The sequence below is a fragment of the Pelophylax lessonae genome (genome assembly GCF_965119305.1).
Source record: "Pelophylax lessonae genome assembly, chromosome: 1".
NCBI lineage: Eukaryota > Metazoa > Chordata > Amphibia > Anura > Ranidae > Pelophylax > Pelophylax lessonae.
In genome coordinates, this window is record NC_138768.1 from 143,617,394 (window position 1) to 143,640,502 (window position 23,109).

Consider the following 23,109-nt stretch of genomic DNA (forward strand, 5'->3'; position numbering starts at 1 on the left):
TTTGTATGTTATCAGTGTAAACACATTCCCTGGAATTCATAAAAACTGGCGCAGACGAATTTTGCGAAAGCATCTCTCATGCATTGTAAAAGTGGCGAAAAATGCGCTAAGTTTATGTACCTGTCTAGGACTTGTTCTTGAATTTGCCTCATGCTTTGCCACTTTTACAATACACTCGAGACACTTTCGTAAAATCTGTCTGAGTCAGTTTTTCTCTCTGTACGCCAAAAGAGAGCTGGTCTTTATTAGCTCCACTTTTTCATTTGGTGCATTCAATGCAACACAATGTAAGAGGGGCACATTCTAGAAATATCTGAATTTAGTGCAACAGTCGCAGGAAGAATCAAAAGTGTTGCAAATCCTTCATGAATTTGGCGCAATATTTTAACAAGAGGGATTAACGCCAGAAAAGTAGTGCAGCAGCTTTATTGAATTCCCCCATTGTGTTCGTCTACTGTTGTAAGTTAGATAAAGATCGGATCACATTTTATGGCAAATTACTGCAGAAAACCAGTAAATTAAAAAAATTATAAATAATAAAATAAGGGGGTTCAAAAGAGAGAAAAGAAAACCCTGGTGAACTAAAATGTCTAGAGTGTCTTTATTAGAAGTCCGTATTGTAAATACAAGTTATTAAAAGTCCCACCATCTGATGGCTGCAGCTTTTCTAGCAGAGTAATGGATTTTCGCTATGCACTGGAAAATAAAAAACAGAAGGCGCCACCATCTGAATGTAGTATTTATTAAAAACAACAAAAAATGGTTAAAATGCACTCAAAGTAGAAGTAAAAAGGCACCATTTTGCATGGCCCCACCACTTCCTCCTTTTCCTAATAAATAGGCCATAGAGATCTTTCTTGTTTCATGCCTGGACAAAGGAGCTGTCCTGATGCTCCGAAACATGTTACCACACCCATAACCTTTGATGACATCACTTCCAGTTCCGGCCGCTGTTAGCGTTCCAGGGTAGTTATGGCTCCTGTGTCTAAATGCCTGACGTTGCTTCATAGCCAGATTCTGCTATATACAGCTGCTCCCCGGGGCTCCTCTGCAATACCTGGCCGCATTCCTGCGGAATCCTGCGAGTGATTAGAGGCCTAGTCAATGTGCCTTTTTACTTCTACTTTGTGTGAGTGCATTTTAACCCTTTTGTTGTCCTTTTTAAGAAATGTAACACTAATGGTTCTTTTTATGGATAGAGTGCAGTAGCTGTTTGGTCTAAAGGTTTATAAAGCCCTGCTTTGTTCAAATAAGTAATGTAAGCTGAAAAAAAAAAAAAATCTAATTGTACTACTATTATAAAATTGTAAGAAGATAGAGTTTTTCTTTTTTTTTTTTGGAAAATGGGCAGCACGTGTCTGTTGTAATTTCAGCAATCTGACACCTGCCAGAGTGGGAAAGAGGTTGGTCTGGGTTCCAACCCCAAGTTTACGAACTGGATCATCAGCTTCAAACCACAGTTGGCACACATTCCACAACAGGAGGCCTATAAGACCTTAGTGGGTAGTTTTAGCTGCCAATGTGTATATACACAACCACAGCACAAACAGTGGTTGCATAAACCTCCTACTGTGAACAAGTATAATGTGTTTTTTGCAACTGTTCTTTACTCTTGTGTGTGTATATGTATATATATATATATATATATATATATATATATATATATATACACACACAATGTATATATCAAACAATCTGCCATTTTTAGTGGAGAACATGAATTCCAAATGTTACACTTATGTGTAACTCTATTTCATTTTCTATTTCATTTTTACCAGATTTCCAAATAGGGAATAATAATCTAGGAAATTCCATTTTTTAAATAGATTTTATAAAAGACTTGTTATATTTTGCAAGAATTTACACCAAAACCTTAAACAGAGGGAATTCAGACACGAACATTCCTCAAGGTCATGTACCTTTTATTTTTTGCCACTTTCATTTTTTTTTAAACACTTTACTTTGACATTGCAACATCCCGTGTCAAATTTTAGAAACTGCTGTAAGAGCAGGCAAAATCAAAATCAACCCTTACTGAGCTTACAAATCACTTTCTGCATTTAAAAATACCTGGACTGTTTCCAGTGAAATCAATGGGAAATACAAGTACATTCTGCAATTAAATGATCAGTGCCACTTGTGCTTTCTTTACATGTGGTGGAGCATACACATCATTATACTTTCTCCATGTACAGCGATTGGAGGTCAGTGGCACCGCCACCTAACTCTTTTGGCAGGATTGGGCACAGACCACAATGTTGATGGATACATTCATATTTTTGGGAGGGGTAATATCTAAAGCTTGTTTTTCGGAATTGGGGAGAAGGACTGATACATGCACATTTGTAAAATAGAAGCATATGGGTACATGTAATGTACATTTGTTTTTAGAAAAACATTTTTAGTTGCATTGCTTCAAATGGCCTTATAATGTCTATAGCCAGCTGTTACTAGAGACAAGTGACTCTATACACATATTTCTATCATGAGAACTTCATAGACTAATTCAGGTAAGGATACTTGCACACTGCTGTTTATCTCACCCATATCTACAGTATGTGGTTAGCTAGATTTTATTGCACTTACCTTGCCATCAAAGAATGTGCGTTCGACAGGGCATATGAAAGGCACTCACAAAATGTAAGATCTCTACTATATACGTTTGATAAACTGCAGATGAACACAATTAAAGTGTATACCCAGCCAAAACTTTTTGTTTTTAATTTTGGATTAAATGTGGAAGGATTAGAATTCATTTTTACTGGTATCTCTGTTCTAGATTTTTTATATTTCCTGCCTGATGAACCTGGGACATTACGTGAGGAAAAATCTCTCGGATATCAATGAAAACACACAAAAGCTCCAATCCTTCCCCACTCTATCCAAAACTTAAACTAAAAAGTTTTGAATAGACTTACATTTTAAAGCCCCCAATAAATTCCCAATACAGAACCCTTTTCTGTAAGAGGTAATACATCTAACTCCTTGGTTGCCATGTCCTTCATCCTATCTCCAGTCCAGCACTGTAGCCTCCATCAGACTCTTCAGCATTCAACGTGTCTAAGAGTGTTTGATTTCTGTGTCCCCCCACCATGCACTGTGGTTCCATTCTCCGGCCCCTACGTCACTGTAGGACACAACAGTGAAGCAGAGGTCAATAGAGGGAGCAGGAAAACAGGCATCAGATATTACCAGAGAGGTTGAATGTTGAGTCTGACATGCCTAACAGAGTGAAGATAGGAGTTACCAAAGAGGCACACATAATAGCTCTAATGGCACTTTTCCACTGCAAGTACCGGCTCGGCTCTACTCGGCCCTGCTTGGCCCGGTTTGCTTTTCCACTGCTGGTACCGCATGGTACGGTGTTGGAACGGTTCGGTACGGTACAGTATGGTTTGCTTTTCCACTAAAGTAGTACTAAAGTTAAGTGGGTGGGATAACAACAGGGTGGGGGGGATTCTCTGACCAATCAGTGGCTAGTAGTGACTGCATGCAAAGGATTGTGGGATATGGTACATGCAATGGAAAAGCGCCACCGTACCGTACCGAACCGTTCCTACACCATACCATGCGGTACCAGCAGTGGAAAAGCACAAAAGCGAGCCGAACCATTCAGTTCCATGCAGTGGAAAAGCGCCATTATATTACACAACTCTGGGGAGTTTTTTGGGGGGGATAACAGTGTGGCTTTAAACTCCTTATTAATACATCAAAAAATGCAATACAAATATATTAGTGGTGTTCATGCTTTTTGTAGAAGTGTGTTAATGCCAATTTGTATGTATCCTACAGAAAAACGTCACTGTAAAATTCCTCTGTATCCATTCACTGGAGATAATCTGTGGGCTGCCATCTGTATATAACTTGTACACTTTTCTATATTAAATGCATTTTATGTTTTCACTGATGGTTAGTACAGGTTTTACACCATCATTTTTTTCTCTTTTTTTTTTTTTTTAGAAAATAACTCAGTTTATTTGGGTTTGTTCTTAAAGTCTTCATATCAATGACTTCAATGATTTAGACAAAAAAAAAAAAAAAATTGTCTCGCAAATACTAAAATAATCAAGTCCCGCGCCATTCATGAAGTTTTCAGGATTTATATACAAAATTGCACCTTTACACAAGTCTCTCAAGTGACATATTTGATTTTCCCCATCCCATCAGTCAGTTATTCATAGGATAACTTGTATCAAAAGCAATTTAATAAAAGCACTCATAAGCATTTTATTCCTATCCATGATTGCAGACATTTACAAAAACCAGAACAACATTTGAGTTTACCTTAAAAAATAACTTATTAAGCAGTGATATACACAGCACAAAATAGTTCAGAGAGAAAATGCGACAATTTAGAATTCAAACTGTAAACGTGAAAAAAAAAAAACAAATATGATGGAACAAAAGTCTCTATGTCTTGCTACTTAAGATGGCATGTGATAATATCCTTTTACAATGTCCTGTGGGAATATATATATATTTATATATATATTTATATATATATGTACAGATGATAAGTTGCAGTTCGGCTTAGGGCAAATCTTACATATGCCACTCTTGACAGTTGCTTGAGTTTGGACCCGCTTCTTCACAAACAGGGCAAATGGCAACAAAAAAAGATCCTTAAGTTAAACAGTAACGGGTGGTGGATAGTTGTCCTCGGTGGCAGATCTGTGAAGAGGGCTAACTCACTGCGTTCTTCAGGATGAGACAAGATGATGAATCACACACTCATTGTCATGCTGGGGGAATACTGCAAACAGAAAAGAAATCTGAGGTTATAATCCATGTAGATCTTTTATTCATCCCAAAGACATAAGTCAAGTTTTAAAGCAGCTAATATAATTATTGTAAATTGGTCTTCATAAGGAGCTGGAGGGAAGCACATTGGCAAGGTAGGTGGTAGTGTGGTGATGCTTTTCTGTAGTCAAAATGGCAGTCAGGAAGTTATAACAGCGGTAACACTATTGTAGGCTTTGATACGTGCTTCATTATATTATATCCTTATATAATGCTTTCAAAAAGCATGGAAGGTATAAAATATAAGCCCAAGACTAAGTACATTACTCTAAAAAAAGTTTTTGGTGAGTCAAGCTGAAAATAGATAGTCACATATTATGCTGGTTGTCTGAAGCTGCCCTTTAATACCAGCAGCAGAAAAGTTGTATTTCCAGCCAACTAGTCTCTTCATTTTTGTTGGTATAGATTAGGATATAGAAAAAGGATAGGATAATCTGAAATACATACAGTTCTTCTTACACATGAAAACTTTTGAAGCACTAGGATTATTAAATGTAGTTTCTTTAATGCCCTAAAATGGAATTAAACTCAGTATGCAAACTTTTAACCACCAGCAATCACAATATACACTTATTATATAACCTTCAAGATTCTTTAAACCTTTATCAGTTTTTGAGGTTTGCACATGCTCGGTTTATCCATTATGCTCAGGTTATCCATTATATACAGCACATTAGTCAAGCCATGATCTACAGAGTTCCTTGGGTAATGGTGAGGCAGCACAGTGGTTAGCATTTCCGCCTAGCAGCACTAGGGTTGCTGGTTCAAATCCCAACCACTGCACTACCTGCCTGGATCTTGTCTAGACTGGCCCTAGTATGTGTATGTATGAATGTAAGTTAGGGACCTTAGACTGTAAGCTCCTTGAGGGAAAGAACTGATGTGAATGTGCAATATACTGTATATGTGAAACGCTGCGTAAATTGATGGTGCTATATATGTACCTGTAATAAATAAATGCAATGCTCCAGCACAGGCACGTGATCTACCAAGTTTGCAGAAAAATTTCTTACTTCTCTTGGTATGGCTCAATTGCTGTGTGCATGCGCAAAATTACTGTATGATGTCAATGTTAGGGTGGAAGCAAGATTTGGGGAGGTAAAGGGAAGAAAATATCTAAAATGCTTCAACAGAAACGGTGAATAAACCGACTAAACCACAAAACACTGTAGGCACAAACGATAGATGTGTATAGGGTATTTACTAATGACATGGTGAAGCTTAGGAATAATGTAATGACTTTTTCTGGCTTTGAACTGAAGTTTTTAATTACGCTTTAAGATCTGGTGATAGCAGACCACCTATCACCTAAAATACGAGCCTTCCTGCATCAAGGTGTACTTTTTCATTTGAGTTTAAATGATCATTCTGGTACCTTTGTGTTATTATTAACATCATAAGGGCCTTCAGCTGGTGGTCAAGTGGAAAAACTATGTTCTCTTAACACAGACGTTTCTTTGACTTCTCAAAAGAAGACAAAGACCAGAGAGAGAAATGAACACACTGTGCCTAACACACACACACCTAGTTTTAACCCTATTCAAGAATAAAGAAGGGGTTAAAGGAACACACTATTTAAAACTATAAATTCTGATATAAAACGACCCCTTCAGTGTAACTGAGATCCTAGGGCTAACATACATTTTATGCACTGGAACAAACTAAGTCTTGTACATACCATCCATAATGCTGATTTACACAGAGATATTGAAAGGTTGCAGTAATACATTTTCTGCTCTGTTACCCCATGCCTATACAACTTTTCTGCAATAAAAGTGGACGTAATATTTTCTGGCTGCACCTGGACAACAGTAACGTGACAGAGCAGAAAGAATAGTGATGGGAGCACAAAGAGCTTAGAGACACCCTACCCTATAAATAGATACATTTGTTGTCCCTGCACACCAAAAACATTTCCTAAACTATATGGAGGGAGAGACAAGTGCCAACTAAGTGTAGCAGTTAGAATACCTTAATGTGGATAAAAGAATAACACTCACAAGGAAAAATGACTCAAGCAGGTAACACGGTATGTGGATAGCCTCGCCAGCATGGGTCCCGGCCTTAATTAGCCACGGAATGAAGGCCTGAGGTCCAAACAGTCTGAAGCGCCAGAGGCTCCCTAGGGCTTTCTGGATCTGTGGAGCGTAGAGCCGTGGAACGCATTTGCAGAGCATGGGCTTCTTCTTGAGGGTCTGAAGAAAGAACACATGCTCCACAAACATGTTGCCACGTTTCATCATGTCCGGTGGGGACGTCCTATCCGCTGGTCTCTGCGTTCCACGCATCCAGGAGCCTCCGAGTCTTCACACTGTTTGGACCTCAGCCCTTCATTCCTTGGCGGATTGAGACTTGGACCTGTGCCGGCTAGGAAATCTACATACAGTGTTACATGCTTGAGTCACATTTCATTTGTAAACGTTATTCCTTTATCCCCATTAAAGTATTCTAACTGCTACACTTAGTTGGTGCTTGTCTCTCTTTGTGCCTTTTCAGAGCTGATTCTTGCTCCCAGGACTGAGCTGCCATGATAGTAAACATTTTTTTATATGGACTTTTTTATCTCTGGACATTTATCAATTCGTGGACTCTAACCCCACCTTAATCACTGTGATTGTTGTTTCATATACCTTAATAAAAATAAGATTGAAAAGAAAAAGAAAACTAAAGCTACCACCACATCTAAGGACTCGTAAAAGCCCAAAAATGTTTTTTTGCTCTGGAATTGAGATATACTGTACTTTAAAGTTTGCAATGCAAAGAAAGACCTTACAGTGGCTGGTACCAAGCTCCCAGAGTAGAATTAAATGATTTGCTACTCTGTTTATTCAGAGCAGATTCTGAATGTCAAGGAGTAAAGCCTGTCACCTCTACTATAAGATTTACCTAACTTTTATATACAGTTATGTCTGAGCACCTATTACCCTTCAACACACACAGCATAAGTGCTAAGAAAGGGTCTAACTATATCCATGCTTACTAAACTTTTTGAAATTGTGACCTTTAGGTGTCTTACGATTCCTCACCATTTTAATGCTTAGGGGTAGGGCCGATGTGCTAGGCGCTGCTGCTCTGTACACACAGAGATAGTAATGAATACAGCGTGAATGTGGAACTTATGTAGAAGCAAACCCTGATACAGTGGGTATAGAAAAAATCACCCCCTTTAAAATAATCACATTTTGTTGCTTTGCAGCCTGCAATAAAGACAGGCACAGTTTTTGTTTTATCCAGCTGTATTTACTCAAATTCAAAACCAGAATCGCTGAGTTGGAAAAAGGATCACCCCCTTGTGTCAGTATTTTGTTGAACCACCTTTTGCTTTGATTACAGCCTTTATTCTGTTGGGATATGTCTCTACTAACTTTGCACATCTAGACTCTGCAATATTTGCCCACTCTTCTTTGCTGAACTGGTCAAGTTCAAGTAAATTTGATGGTGACCATTTGTGGACTGCAGTGTTGAAAGCCATTCCACAGATTTTCAATGGGGTTTAAATCTGGGCTCTGACTAAAGCTAGATACACATTATACAACTTTTATTGTTCGATTTCCTTTAGATTTACATTCAACTATGTAGTGCAAGGGCCTGCCTGATTGCAAACAAATTGAAAGTATTTAGGTTCGACCTCAAATTATATGGTTTTGGTAAATCTAAAGGAACGTTGTACAGGAGAATTGTATAAAAGTTGTAAAGCCAGCTTTATCCATGGAAGGACATTCACTTTTTCCCCTTCAACCACTGTGTGGTCATTTTTGCTGTGTGCTTTGGGTCATTGTCATGTTGGAAGGTAAACCTTCTTCCCATTGACAACTTTCCGGCAGAGGGCAGCAGATTTTCCTCAAGAATTTGATGGTATTTTGCCCCATCCATTTTTCTTCTCTCCTGACAAGTGCCCCAGTCCCTACTGCAGAGAAACACCCGCATAACAGGATATTACCACCTCCATGCTTTACTGCAGGAATGGGGTTATTTGGATGGTGAGCTCTATTGGATTTAAGCCAGACATACCATTTGGTGTTGAGGCCAATTAATTCAATTTTATTCTCATCTGACCATAACACCTTTTTCCATGTGGTCTCAAAATCTTCAAGGTGCGTTTTGGCAAAGCTCAGTTGTGACTGCATGTGGCCTTTCCTGAGGAGTAGCTTTTTTTCTTGCAACCCTCCAACACAAGCAATCCATGGAGGGTCTGTGTTCAACTTCTTAATAATTGACTTCACTGTGCTTCTGGGCATTGATAACGCCTTTGAAATTTTTTTTAATTCCATCTCCTGACTTGTGTCTAACCACAACTTTATCCCTGATATCTCTTGGCAGTGCCTTGCCGCCCATAGTTAACGGTTTGCTTCAGTTGCACTACCAGGGACTGAAATGCTGCAGGACAGCTCTTTTCATGCTGAGCTAGTCAAAGTGACCACAGCAGATCACAGTCAACATGGCTTTGTGTGCCATTGAGAAGGTGATTAGCTACACCTGACTGAGTTTACAAGTCATTTTTAGGAGGGGGGTGATCCTTTTTTCAACTCAGTAATTCTGTATTTGAATTTTTCCTAACATGTTGGTGTTATATCTTTCACTTGGATGTTATAGGTTGCACAGCTGAATAAAACAAAAACTGTGTCTGTCTTCATTTTAGGCTGCAAAGCAACAAAATGTGATTCTTTTAAGGGGGGGTGATTTTCTTCTATAACCACTGTATATCTGATACATATTTCCATTATTGATGTGTTATTGTTGTGCGTAGATCTCAGACACAAAAAAAAAAAAAAACAGAAACTACTCACACTTTCACTCTGGAAGGGATTTAAGAAATTTCCACCCATTTCACCATCATCTCTTGGCGTGCCTGGCTGGTTACTCAGACTCATGTTGTTTGGAGAGTTCTGTACCCAGAATATAAGATGAGGTACAATGTAACATTATATGCATACTGTATATGTACAATCTATTATATATACTCTTTTACTCGTTTAATATACACTCACTGGCCATTTTATTAGGTACCCCTGTTAAATTGCTTGGTAACACAAATTGCTATTTAGCCAATCTCATGGCAGCAACTGCATTTAGGCATCTAGACATGGTCAAGACGACTTACTGAAGTTCAAACCAAGCATCAGAATGGGAAAGAAAGGGGATTTAAGTGACTTTGAATGTGGCATGGTTGTTGGTGCCAGACGGGCTGGTCTGAGTATTTCAAAAACTGCTGATCTACTGGGATTTGCATGCACAACCATCTCTAGGGTTAACAGAGAATGGCCTGAAAAAGAGAAAAAATCTAGTGAGCGTCAGTTGTGTAAAAGAAAATGCCTTGTTGATGTCAGAGGAGATTGGGCAGAGTGGTTTGAGATGATAGAAAGGCAACAGTATCTTAAGTAACCACTTGTTACAACCAAGGTATTCAGAATAACATCTCTGAATGCACAACACATCAAACTTTGAAGCAGATGGGCTACAGCCACAGAAGACCACGTGCCACTCCTGTCAGCTAAGAACAGGAAACAGAGGCTACAATTCGCACAGGCTAACCAAAATTGGACAACAGAATATTGGAAAATTATTGCCTTGCCTGATGAGTTTCAATTTCAGCTGCGATGGTAGGGTCAGATTTTGCCATACACAACATGAAAGCATGGATCCATTCTGCCTTGTATCAATGGCTCAGGCTGGTGGTGTAATGGTGTGGGGGATTTTTTTTGCCACACTTTGGGCCCTTAGTAACAATTGAGCATCGTTTAAATGCCACGGCTGAGTATTGTAGTTGACCATGTCCATCCCTTTATGACTACAGTGTACCCATCTTCTACTTCCAGCAGGATAATGTACCATGTCACAAACCTCAAATCATCTCACCACTGGTTTCTTGAACATGACAATGAGGTCACTGTACTCCTATGGCCTCCACAGTCACCAGATCTAAATCCAATAGAGCACCTTAGGGATGTGTTGGAACTGGAGATTCGCATCATGGATGTTTAGCGGACAAATCTGCAGTAACTGCATGATGCTATCATGTTGATGTGGACCAAAATCTCTGAGGAGATTTCCAATGCCTTGTTGAATCTGTGCCACAAAGAATTAAGGCAGTTCTAAAGGCAAAAGGGGGTTCAACCTGGTACTAGCAAGGTGTACCTCATAAAGTGCTGGTTTTCCAGCACGCACGTATGACAGTTTGGCCGGCTTTTGTTGGACCTGCTGCCATACACACGGGTCGAATGTCGGCTGTTTTTTATTGAACCGGCTGATGTCGCCAGACATTAGGCCTGTGTGTACTAGGCTTTAGTGTTTCTGTTGAACTTATACAAAATATATTCTAGAATTTGTTCCAGTGTAGGATGACACTAAAATGTTGTTTCTATTACAAAGCATAGACAATGTATTTACTATTAAAAAAAAAAGGGGTTTTCCCCCTCAATTATGAACTTTTTTAGAAATGTGTCTTTAAAAAAAATTGAAGTGGATCTTCATGTGAAAATTAAAGTTGCTTTTATTGTCTTTCACCCCTGCTGTTGTCTAAATTGAAGTTTTTTTCCCCTTTGGGAAGCAAAAAAACTTTTTGAGAGGTACCTGATCTTACTTCCCTAATTCTTGTCATGATTGAGGGTATTTTAGAACCACGGGGCTTTTTTTTTTTTTTTACTATATAAAAAAAAATACTGAAATTGCATCCCTGCTCTTCCTTAATGACCTCTGTGGTTGGACGAAACATGTTGGGCAGGGCTTGGTGATGTCCCATCTGCCAAGTATTGCAGTGGCCACTTTGGATTTTCTTCTGCTGGCTTTTCTGTACATGAGTGTCAATTTGACAAATCCTCCCTTTTTATTTAAAATGACTACACTATGGAATGTGCTTTTGTGTTCCATTCCATTACACGGTCGTGCCGGGTGTGCATGTGCGCCCTTGCTTCCCCCCCCATTTTGGGGGTTAGGTTATCCTTTTTTTTTTTTTTGCAATTTATGCTCACGGTCCATTTGTTCCTTCATTCCCATTTTTATTACGGTGGTATTTTTCAGCAATATACAGCTATCACACATTGTCCCCCTTTGTATTCATTGTTGACACAATAGTCTCTTGTTATCTAGCACTGCTAAGGATGGTCACTTATATACATATATATTTATATTTCTTACAGTTATTGGCTGGCATTTATTGTGGGTGTCAATATGAATTTAAGCACATGGATATACACTTCTTTGGCACTAAACCTCTTTTCCATTTGTCCCCGTGGTCCATATGATGTCCTGCCACAGCTCCCCAGACAGACATCTTTGAAGACCCTTCTCCCTAGTGCTGCTATCTTTAGGCTGTTTTTGTAAGTATACAGGTCCCTTTTCAGCAGATGGAAGCATGAAGTGCTCCAAAATCTCCTGATAGCTAGCTGCATTGACCCTGCCCTTGATAAAACACAGTGGACCAACACCAGCAGCTGACATGGCACCCCAGACCATCACTGACTGTGGGTACTTGACACTGGACTTCAGGCATTTTGGCATTTCCCTCTCCCCAGTCTTCCTCCAGACTCTGGCACCTTGATTTCCGAATGACATGCAAAATTTGCTTTCATCCGAAAAAAGTACTTTGGACCACTGATCAACGGTCCAGTGCTGCTTCTCTGTAGCCCAGGTCAGGCGCTTCTGCTGCTGTTTCTGGTTCAAAAGTGGCTTGACCTGGGGAATGCGGCACCTGTAGCCCATTTCCTGCACACGCCTGTACACGGTGGCTCTAGATGTTTCTACTCCAGACTCAGTCCACTGCTTCCGCAGGTCCCCCAAGGTCTGGAATCGGTCCTTCTCCACTATCTTCCTCAGGGTCCGGTCACCTCTTCTCGTTGTGCAGCGTTTTCTGCCACACTTTTTCCTTCCCACTGAGGTGCCTTGATACAGCACTCTGGGAACAGCCTATTCGTTCAGAAATTTCTTTCTGTGTCTAACCCTCTTGCTTGAGGGTGTCAATGATGGCCTTCTGGACAGCAGTCAGGTCGGCAGTCTTACCCATGATTGCGGTTTTGAGTAATGAACCAGGCTGGGAGTTTTTAAAAGCCTCAGGAATCTTTTGCAGGTGTTTAGAGTTAATTAGTTGATTCAGATGATTAGGTTAATAGCTCGTTTAGAGAACCTTTTCATGATATGCTAATTTTTTGAGATAGGAATTTTGGTTTTTCATGAGCTGTATGCCAAAATCATCAATATTAAAACAATAAAAGGCTTGCACTACTTCAGTTGTGTGTAATGAATCTAAAATATATGAAAGTCTAATGTTTATCAGTACATTACAGAAAATAATGAACTTTATCACAATATGCTAATTTTTTGAGAGGGACCTGTAGAGTAATTGAACAAGCTGCAATTAGAAGCTGATTGGCTACTATGCAGAATTGCATCAGATTTTGCACTCTCCACTTTAAGTAAATAAACCAGTGTTACTTGTGGCACTGAACCTGGCTCTTTATATTCAGTGTTATATAGCAATGTCTTTTTCAGGAGTACATCACTAATATTTGCACATAAATCGTGTTATTTATACTTTTCACTTATAATATTGTCGCAATTTAATTCATTATGATTTGTTTGCAAGTGCAACAGTCTTTATGTATTTTATTGTTGTTTGGGATTGTTGTAAACTAACCAAGTTTTATTAGCCCTATTTATGGTACTTATATTTTTAGGTCTTGTATTCGGACCATTAGTTTGCTGCTTTTTTAGAATTTAATTTTGCTTTAGGTACACTTAGCACAGGAATTTTTTTTTTAATCTTTTTTGGGTTTTACTCGAACACACACAAACACACACTACTACCTTTAGTACCAAGAAAAGATTATGGGGTTGATTTACTAAAGGCAAATAGACTGTGCACTTTGCAAAGTTGCCCTCTGCAAGTGCAGTTCCAGAGCTTAGTAAATGAGGTAAGGCTTCACTTTGCAAAGAATACCCAATCAGGTGCAAGGAAATAAAAATAAAAAGCAGCATTTTTGCTTGCACATGATTGGATGATGGAAGTCAGCAGAGTTTCTGCTCATTTACTAAGCTATGGAGCAACTGCTCTTGCAGAGTGCACAGTAAATCAACCCCTATGTGTCCCTCTCTGATTTAGTTTCACTTTGTTCCTAAGGCCTGACTTTCTAGGCTTCATGGCCCTTGGAGGAGGGTTACCCATTACCTAACAATATGGCAATGTTGTTTGCCTAGCCAAGCATAAACCAACAAAAAAAATCCAAGTCTATGTTTAAGATTTTGAATTTTATGGGGTGCCATTTGTCTTTTAGGAAACACACACACAGTATGGCCCCTTTGCACCAATCACAAAATGTACTTACCTTGGAAATACTGTCCATGTCCCCTGAGCCTAGTAAAAAAAAAAAAGTTGCTTTTAGACATTAGACACACGTCAAAATTTCACCTACAGTGGACATGAATGTGACACTGAATTTAGTAGGATATGCTAATTCTCCTACTAATGGCCTGTCATTCTTTATAAATGCTAGCAGCAATGTGTACTTAGCAGAACTCTCATTCTCTGCAGGTCAGTGATGATTTATAATTATGTATCAAGTTGACAAATTATAGAAGTTTTTATTTTATTTTTTTATTTCTGAGGGCTGAGAAAAGGCTACTGTTAGCACATAATCATGGCAAGAAATAATCTGTGCAGAAAGCACAGAAAGTTACTGAAGCCAGAATCACACAGGAAGACATACAAGTAGTCATAATGTGACAGCTGCATGTGTCAGCAAAATGTGTATTTTATCACTTTTGGCTAGAAATGACAGCTGGCTTCTGCATGAACAGCGATCCATGTGCGGAAAGGTCACAGTATTTTTTTCCCTTACAAACTATTTGAATGTAATCATAAAACAAAAGAAAGCACCTTACACTGGCTATACCATACATTTATGAGTAGTATACAAAATCTAAGAAAACATAGGTTGGTGATCAGGGTAAATGGTCATACAGCCAATGAGATGCTAGCTACTGTATCCTCTATATCAGTGATGGTGAACCTTGGCACCCCAGATGTTTTGGAACTAAATTTCCCATGATGCTCATGCACTCTGCAGTACAGTGGAGCATCATGGGAAATGTAGTTCCAAAACATCTGGGGTGCCAAGGTTCACCATCACTGCTCTATATGTTCAGAAATCATTAAGTTTTTACGTATAGGAGGTCCTAAAGAGATGTCTTGCACCAAAGTAAACCAATTTGGAATCATACAGCTCTACATAATGTCCTCCTTTAGTCTTTAATACAGTTACCAATATTTTCAAATATGGTAAGCATACTTTTTAAGTGTAAGATAATAGTGACATGATTTAAATATTTAATTGATGACAATACATTCAATACACAAAGTAACATTAGGAATAAAGGCAAAATGGCACACCCCATCAAATGTATGGGTTCAAATGCATAAAGCCGGGTACATAAGGACATGAGTTGAATAGTTTGGTGTTCAGAATCTTTCTTGAGTAGCCTACACAGAGCCATGACCTCAACCCTGATAAATACTTAGGGGATGAGTTGCTTATTGGAAGCTAGGTCTTCATATCTCACATCAGTTCCTGACCTCGGAAATGCTCTCTTGGCTGGATTCCTAAACCATAATCCAACATCTTGTAGAAAGCCTTTTAAATGGGATGTTCAAAAAGCTTGCATAGCTCATACTAAAACTTACCTACAATATCAATTAAATAAATGGAACCTCCCAAACAAAAAAAAAAAAAGTTGTAAGTGTTTAAAATATTCCAAAATGTCTTCACTCATTATGGACTGATAAAAGACAAACAAAATATAGCAAATTACGTATCAATAAAGTTAATGAGAAACGTACCTAATGAGCCATTTATATGGTGCGGTTCCATTCCCCCTAATGCACTCATTGGACCATCTGATCCAGGGCCCATGGGAAACTAGTAAAAATAAAAGAATCGCAGGTAAAACGACTTTGCCTTCATAAAGCAAGAGTTTGATGGATCAGTGTGCTTGCACTATTTTCACTGATGTAGCCTTGCTCAGGTTTAGTTAGCTGAAATGCTCTTTTTTAATTAACTATTACTTAAATTACCTTACTAATCTGATAATATAACTAAATGGTTTTGCCATCTGCATTTATCTACCATCTACCGGTGCTTCATAGACCGTTGACTATATATGACAATGTGGAGGTATTTCAGTATGTTATTGTTGGTCATGGTAAATTAGATGCAGTTGTTTTGGGCACTTCCACTGCTGTGCCAAGTAATTTGAGATAAAAATGAAATAATGAAATCTAAAAGAAATGGCACACTAAAAATTTTATTTAACGTACCACACAGAGTAATACTAACAACCCAAAACTGAATATGCATAAAAGTCAAAGAAGGTAAAAACCCTAAACAGAAGACATAGCGGTAACTTAAGCCCTGTGTGTCATAAATGACTGCCATATTTGTCCTGTTCAGAAAATGTTTTCATGTTATGCTTCATCTTTTTTTAACTTTTATCTTGTTGCTGCTGTTTTTCTCCCAGCATTTTTAGCCGATTCGCTTGTATATGCACTCGCTTCAGTGCCAGCAACATATCACTGCTCAGCTTTCTGATAGTGACAACAGTGCACCATGCCTCTTAAATTCCTATGTCTAGGTATGACTGCTTGGAGTCTTCACCAGGAGGCTGAAGAGTGCTTCCTGGTGCCTGGGTAGTTTAATACCTTACATAAATACCCACATTTTTTAAATATTACAAATCTTCACTTTCCACTCAATTAAAGACATGTAAATTTTAACCGCTCCCCGACCGCCTCAGAAGATTTACGGCTACAGGGCGGCCCCACTCTGTGCAGAATCACACGAATACATACATACATATATATATAATATATACACACACAGTATGTGATTCTACACTTCTGAATTTTGGCCGCGAGCGTGCGCTGCTGTATTTTTACGAAACGGAAGCTGGTCAGCGGGTCCCGCTAATCGTTCTGTATACAGGCAGAATGCCAGTCTGCCTACGTAAACATGGCAGACTGTCATTCTGTGAGTACAGAAGACATGGATCCTGTGTTTCTGTGAAGCAGGAACACTGATCCATGTCTTCAAGTAGTAAAAGCACCTCCCCCACTACACTGAAACATTAGCTAGGTATACATTTAACCCTTTGATTGTTTCTGATGTTTGCCCCTTCCCTGCCAGTGTCATTAGTACAGTGACAGTGTATATATTTTTAGCACTGATCTCTGTATTAGTGTCACTGGTCCCCAAAAAAAGTTTCAAAAGTGTCAGTTATGTGTTCGATTTGTCGGCCGCAATATCTCAGTCCCGATATAAGTCGCTTATTGCGGCAATAACTAGTAAGAAAATAAATAAAAATATCATTCTAGTTTGTAGACGCTATAACTTATAAATATGTAGCAGAATACATGTTGGCCTAAATTGATGAAGAAATTAATTTTAAGGAAAAGTAAAAGATATAGATTTTATTTTTTTCAAAATTGTCGATCGTTCTCTTTTTCTAGTGTAAAAAATAAAAAACGCAGAGGTCATCAAATACCACCAAAAGAAAGCTCTATTTGTGGGGAAAAAGAACATCATTTTTATTTGGGTACAGTGTCGCACGACAACGCAATTGTCAGTTAAAACAATGCAGTGCCGTATAGCAAAAAATGGCCTAGTCAGGAAGGGGGGGTAAACCTTCCAGAGCTCAGGTGGTTAAAGAGGAACTTCACTCTGGAAAAATAAAATTACACGTTGGCAGCTACAAATATTGTAGCAGTTGACTTTTAACTATTTTCAGATCGGAGGATTTTACTTCTTAATGACCAGGCCCTATTTTGTGATTCGGCACTGCGTTACTTTAACGGACAATTGCGCAGTCGGTCGTCGCTGTACCCAAATAAAATTGACATAATTTTTTCCCCACAAATAGAGCTTTCTTTTGGTGGTATTTGATCATTTTTATTTTTTTGCGCTATAAACAAAAGAGCGACAGTTTCGAAAAAATAAACAATATTTTTCACATTCTGCTATTTAACAGTCCAAAAAAAAATTAAAAATCAACATTTTTTAAAATTTTAGGCCAATTTGTTTTCTGCTACATATTTTTGGTAAAAGAAATCACAATAAGCGTATTTTGTTTGGTTTGCGCAAAAGTTATCGCGTTTATTAACTACAGGAAAGATTTATATCATTTTTATTTTTTTACTAATAATGGCGGCGATCTGCAATTTTTTGCAGGACTATGACATTGCGGTGGACAGATCGGACCCCTAACTGACATTTTTGACACTTTTGGGGGTACCAGTGACATTACTACAGTAATCAGTGCTAAAAATATGCACTGTTACTGTAATAATGACACTGGCATGGAAGGGGTTAACAGTATAGGTGATCAAGGGATTAAATGTAAGCCTAGGGGAGTGATTCTAACTGTGGGGGGGGGGGGGGTTGGGCTTGTGAAATGATCACAGAGACATGCGATCCTATATAGCAGGATCGCATGGTCTCTATGATCATTGCAGGCAGAAGGATGGGCAGCTGTGTTTACATCAGCCGTCCGTCCTTCTCTGTCAGCGGGGAGAGATCGAGTGTCAGGCGGGAATCGGAGCCGCACGCTCGCCCCCTAGCTCCTCCCATGCAAGTGACGTACCGATACGCGACTCTGCCTGGGAGAGCCACTTTGCCGACGTATATATAAAGTATATGGTCAGCAAGTGGTTAACAAACATGCTCCTACTATTCCAGAGCTCCAGCACTGTCTTCACCTGGGCTGGTTCTTCACTGGTCTTTCGGTCCTTGGCACCGTCATCTTAGGTGTTGAAAGCCAGCCGTAACTTCCTAGTGCTTCACTTTCTGCTTCCCACTGTGCATGAGTAAGTAGCGTTGGGTTTTCTCAATGAACCTACAGTCTCCTGGGACTTGTCCATAAGGCTGCAGGTGGGGTAATCCCAGCAGAAGTGGAGCGGGTACCTGTCAAAAATAGGTGCCCCCTTCGCCACAAAAAACAAAAAACATTTAAACCTCCAATAGTGGCAGAGGAGGGGGGTAGGAGGAGAACGAGGAGAACGAGTGGAACTTCCCTTTTTAGGTGAACTTCCACTTTGGCTCCATGTTCCTTATTAACAAACAACAAATTAAAATGTATGCAAAGTCTCTCATCGACCTCAAACTACATATATCAGAATGTTAAATATTCTACAGCATGATGAATATTGGTAGCATTAAATATGAATTCAAAGATACTTGGGCTGTCCAAAAGTTTTGGTGAGAGCTTGTGCATACTTTATTATTTGTTGTTTGCGCTATATAGTAATATGGAGTATAAGGACCTACTGTATGTGTTGAAGTGCACACTTTTTCAAGTTAAGGGTCATAAAAAGTATTGTAATGTTTTAGAAAAATGTAATATCGTAAATGACCCAGACAGGGGAAATTCTACTTTTTGTATTTTGTTTGCAGCAACACTCGTACTAAGCATTTGAAGCAGTTTCAACTTTTCAAGAAGAAAGTTAAAAATCACTGTAGACTGGTAGGGGTCTCCATGCTTGGAACCCCTCCAATCAGCAGTCCTTACAGTTCAGAAGGAGAACTTACAGTTAGGCTTAAAGGGCACCTGTGGGGAGAATGCGGAGGCTGCTATTGTTGAAAATGTTAGCTATCTGGCTTTGGTGCTCATCCAACACATTTTATACTTTCTGAGGCACATCCCTGGAACATTACAATTGTCATGTTTGCTCTGGATCACTTTTTAGCAATACATTGATTTGGAAACAATATGCCTTTCAGGTGTGCCAGCACTTCACTGGCTACTGGCTGTATGCCTACTATCTTAATAACTGACAAAGTGAAACACATTTTTACAGTAAGAGCTGTGGAAATGTGGAATAGACTCCCTCCAGAGGTGGTTCTGGCCAGCTCAATAGATTGCTTTAAAAAAGGGCCTCGATTCTTCCCTAGGTGTACATAATATAACTGGGTACGAATATTTATAGGTAAAGTTGATCTAGGAAATATCTGATTGCCTCTTGGGGGATCAGGAAGGAATTTTTCCCCTGCTGTAGCAAATTGCTTTGCTGGGGGTTTTCGCATTCCTCTGGATCAACTGTGGGTATAGGATTGTGTATATGGGATTGTATGGTTGTGTTTTCTTTTTTGTTGGTTGAGCTAGATGGACTTGTGTCTTTTTCAGCCTATGTGAAAATGCACATAAGAATGACAGTCCTGGAGTTTCATGTTAAAAAATGGTGGCTCCAATATTTTTATCCTGATAGTTTTAGCTTAAAGTGACTGTTACTAGCGGGGAGAGGGCTACCTGCTGTAGGTATAAAGTGCAGGCGCCTAGAGGCAATTCTCAGGCTGTTATGGCAGGCAATGTTTTGGCACTTCCGGTTAGCACTGAAGTTTGCATGTTACTTTCTACATTTCAACAGTGGGGGCTACACATCACAGTGATAATCCTCCACCATGGCAGAGTCTCTAACTACAGCATTCCATAGCAGTCACCATGGGAAAAGGGCGGATGACACAGTAAATTAATTTAAATTGATGTTGACTATGAGAACCTAAAGGTATAAATGTTCATTGTTAAATGGGATTAGCCTGGTGCATGATTTGGTTTGCCTTGATAACCCCAGGCACACTATCAACATCAAAACTCACCCTAAAACTATCCTCCATATATGTGGTTATTATTATCAGCTCCTCATGTCTTTCTGGGATAGCTACTTATAATTTCATACACTGCAATGTTTGTCCTAAGAGAACAAGGAGACAGTTCATACATAAAAGATCTGGTAGGGTCTTACATTCTGGCTAGGGTAATACAGTTAAAGACTAATCTCAATCATTAATAAAAAATGCTGACTGGGAGACTCCTCTCTATGATCAGTCCTTACATTAGGTCTGTTGGCGCCGGGAGGTACTGCATTCATTAATGTGTACATATTGTCTCCAGAATTTGTAGAATCTGAAACATAAATTAACAAGGGATTTAATAATCTTACACCTTAAAGAAAGGTTCATTTACACGTCACATTAAGAATCTGCCAACGCCAAATAAAATTACAAATATGCAAGTAATGTTTATCTAGCCAGCATCTTGGTATTACGCTTACCATTATCTTCTTTCTCTAAAGGAGAAGTAAAGCCAAAGCTGTTTTGGCTATACTTCTCCCATAGGTCACAGGAGTGCAGTTCATACTGCACCCCGTTACTCATTTTCAGCCAACAGCAGGCTAAAGTCTGCTGTTGGCTGACATCACTCGGTCATCACCTCAGTCCAGGCTCAGGAAAGAGACTGACCTTATGTTCGGGATCCACCCAGATGCCTGGTCCCGGCTTAAGAAAGATCCATGCTTTGGAAAGATCCCGATCAAACTGGCGGGATCCACCCATATGCCTGGACTGCCACCTGGCTTAGCCTCTTAGCAATACGCTGAGAGCATGAGTTAGTCCCTTCAGTGAGCACTGGAGGGCAAGAGCAGAGAGTCGGTCACTAACAGTCACGGTTCTCTGCTCAGAGCAGAGGGGGAGAACAGAGCATTTGATCGCTCGGTTCTCACTGCAGAGCTGGTGTGGGACAGATGCAGCATCGGATTGATGCTGCATCCACCTAGGTCAGTATAAATGTTTGCTTTTTGTAAGTCCATACTTCTCTTTTTAAATCAAATGGTCATATATGGGAAGAGTTTGCGCGCGTGTTGTGTGTTTTTATTGCACCATGAATGACCATATAGTATATATATAGGCATCAGTGTCATAATGCAACAGAGGGATTGATCTTTCATCTGATTTTCCATTTATCTCTACTTATAGAACAAGGGTTGTACAATGATACTCCAGCAGTCCAATGTTAATGCCTCACTGAAACAAAGAAATGTTTGGAATGCCTCGTTTATGAATCAGTGGACTCCTACAGGTAGGACTGTAACCCCAATTTCTTTGCATGACAATATAAAATCCATAAGAAATGGGGACATTTGCTGTGAACTTTATTTGTACAGTAAGATTAACCTGTCAGCCAAAGCCACTGTAAACGTCTAAAAGTAGTAAACAGGCCTAAGAATGTACACCACATAGTGCTAGCCAAGTTTCATTTTGTTACTGGAGCCAACTTCCACAACTGCAGGACCAATTCCTAACAACTGTCCAGCATCTCTCAGTGGCCAACATGGGCAGCCTATTTAGACAGTGCAGTTGGATTTAGCCTATTAGTCAGGGAAGTCAGACCCCGGTAGTGAAGTGAAATTTGCCTAAAATAAGGTCTTGATAAAAACATGAAACAGCATCACTTTTAGTAAAAGGAGGAGAGAGGAGATGCAAGGACTATGCTGTCCTGTGTAGTCCAAAAACTATAAGAAATCATTTTTTTATAAGCGCAAAGAAAATATTTGGTCTATATTTAAAAGTATCATTGCCAGAAATAGCACATTTGTTTCCCCCTATTTATATACTGTGTCTTGTTTGTGGTTTTGTTGCTGGGACAAAAGAGGAAACTTAGGTGTTGCTCTTAGCATTTGGGTAGGTGCTAACGTAGCTTTTTTTGTTACAAAATTGACTTAAACAGGCAATATCTTTTTTCCATGTAGTCAGTTGTATTTAACACATGTAAATGTAATAACTGTACCTGCGGGGCTGGGCATAATAGGTGTGCCAGGCGGACCACCACCACCAGGAGGACCCTGCAGAGAAGGAGACACAAAACACGTCAGTGCCTGCAGTTATATGTAATACAGAAAAATACAAGATATATTTATTGGGAATAAATGGACTGAATTATATTGCCTAAGATGACGATGGCTGGTATTACGGAATAGGTTTACCTAAAATAATAAATGTACATTTTTTTGCGAGTAAAAAAATGTGCATATATTATTCCTTTATTTGGAGCCTGTAAATGATTTAACCCGCAAGCAGCAGATCACAGGTGCCATGCAGGACTCCTGCAGACTTGTCAGTGTATCTGTCAGCTTGTATCTCGTATGGGCAGGCAGATACACACTGACAGGAAGAGACAATGAAACTACCAGAGCCCTCAACAATGCCATGGTAGTTCATTAAGAACTACAAGCTGTCAGCCGCAAGGATTGTTGGTACTTGTAGTTTCCCATTCACAGAACTCTGTATGTAGCGAGACAGAAAATCTCCCACTTGCTGTCACTAGAGGCAGTGGAGTGGGCAGCGGCTGCAGGAGTGGGAACATGTTACATGTTCAACCCTAAAAACAGATTGGGACATGTAACATGTTCCCAAAGATGAACTTATCCTTTAAAGTTTATCTAAAGCCTAAACCTTTTTTAAAGTTTTCAATAAAGTAGGAAAGGCTTAAACCCATCAC

General features: G+C 39.3%; 1 protein-coding gene across 4 annotated transcripts in view; it reads right to left on the reverse strand.

Moving 5' to 3' along the window:
- Nucleotides 1-4,111: 4,111 nt before the first annotated feature.
- Nucleotides 4,112-23,109, reverse strand: part of SSBP2 (single stranded DNA binding protein 2) — a 330,065-nt gene continuing 311,067 nt past the window's right edge. For 2 of the 4 annotated variants that reach the window (XM_082255702.1, XM_082255701.1), the window contains exons 12-17: nucleotides 22,399-22,453; nucleotides 20,669-20,739; nucleotides 15,629-15,707; nucleotides 14,118-14,146; nucleotides 9,588-9,686; nucleotides 4,112-4,753 (exon numbers count right to left, since the gene is read on the reverse strand). In XM_082255702.1, the coding sequence (XP_082111828.1) occupies nucleotides 4,724-4,753; nucleotides 9,588-9,686; nucleotides 14,118-14,146; nucleotides 15,629-15,707; nucleotides 20,669-20,739; nucleotides 22,399-22,453 (363 nt within the window). In that variant the 3' untranslated portion in view covers nucleotides 4,112-4,723. The remainder of the gene's footprint in view (nucleotides 4,754-9,587; nucleotides 9,687-14,117; nucleotides 14,147-15,628; nucleotides 15,708-20,668; nucleotides 20,740-22,398; nucleotides 22,454-23,109) is intronic. The other 2 variants (XM_082255704.1, XM_082255703.1) reach the window with 1 other exon arrangement.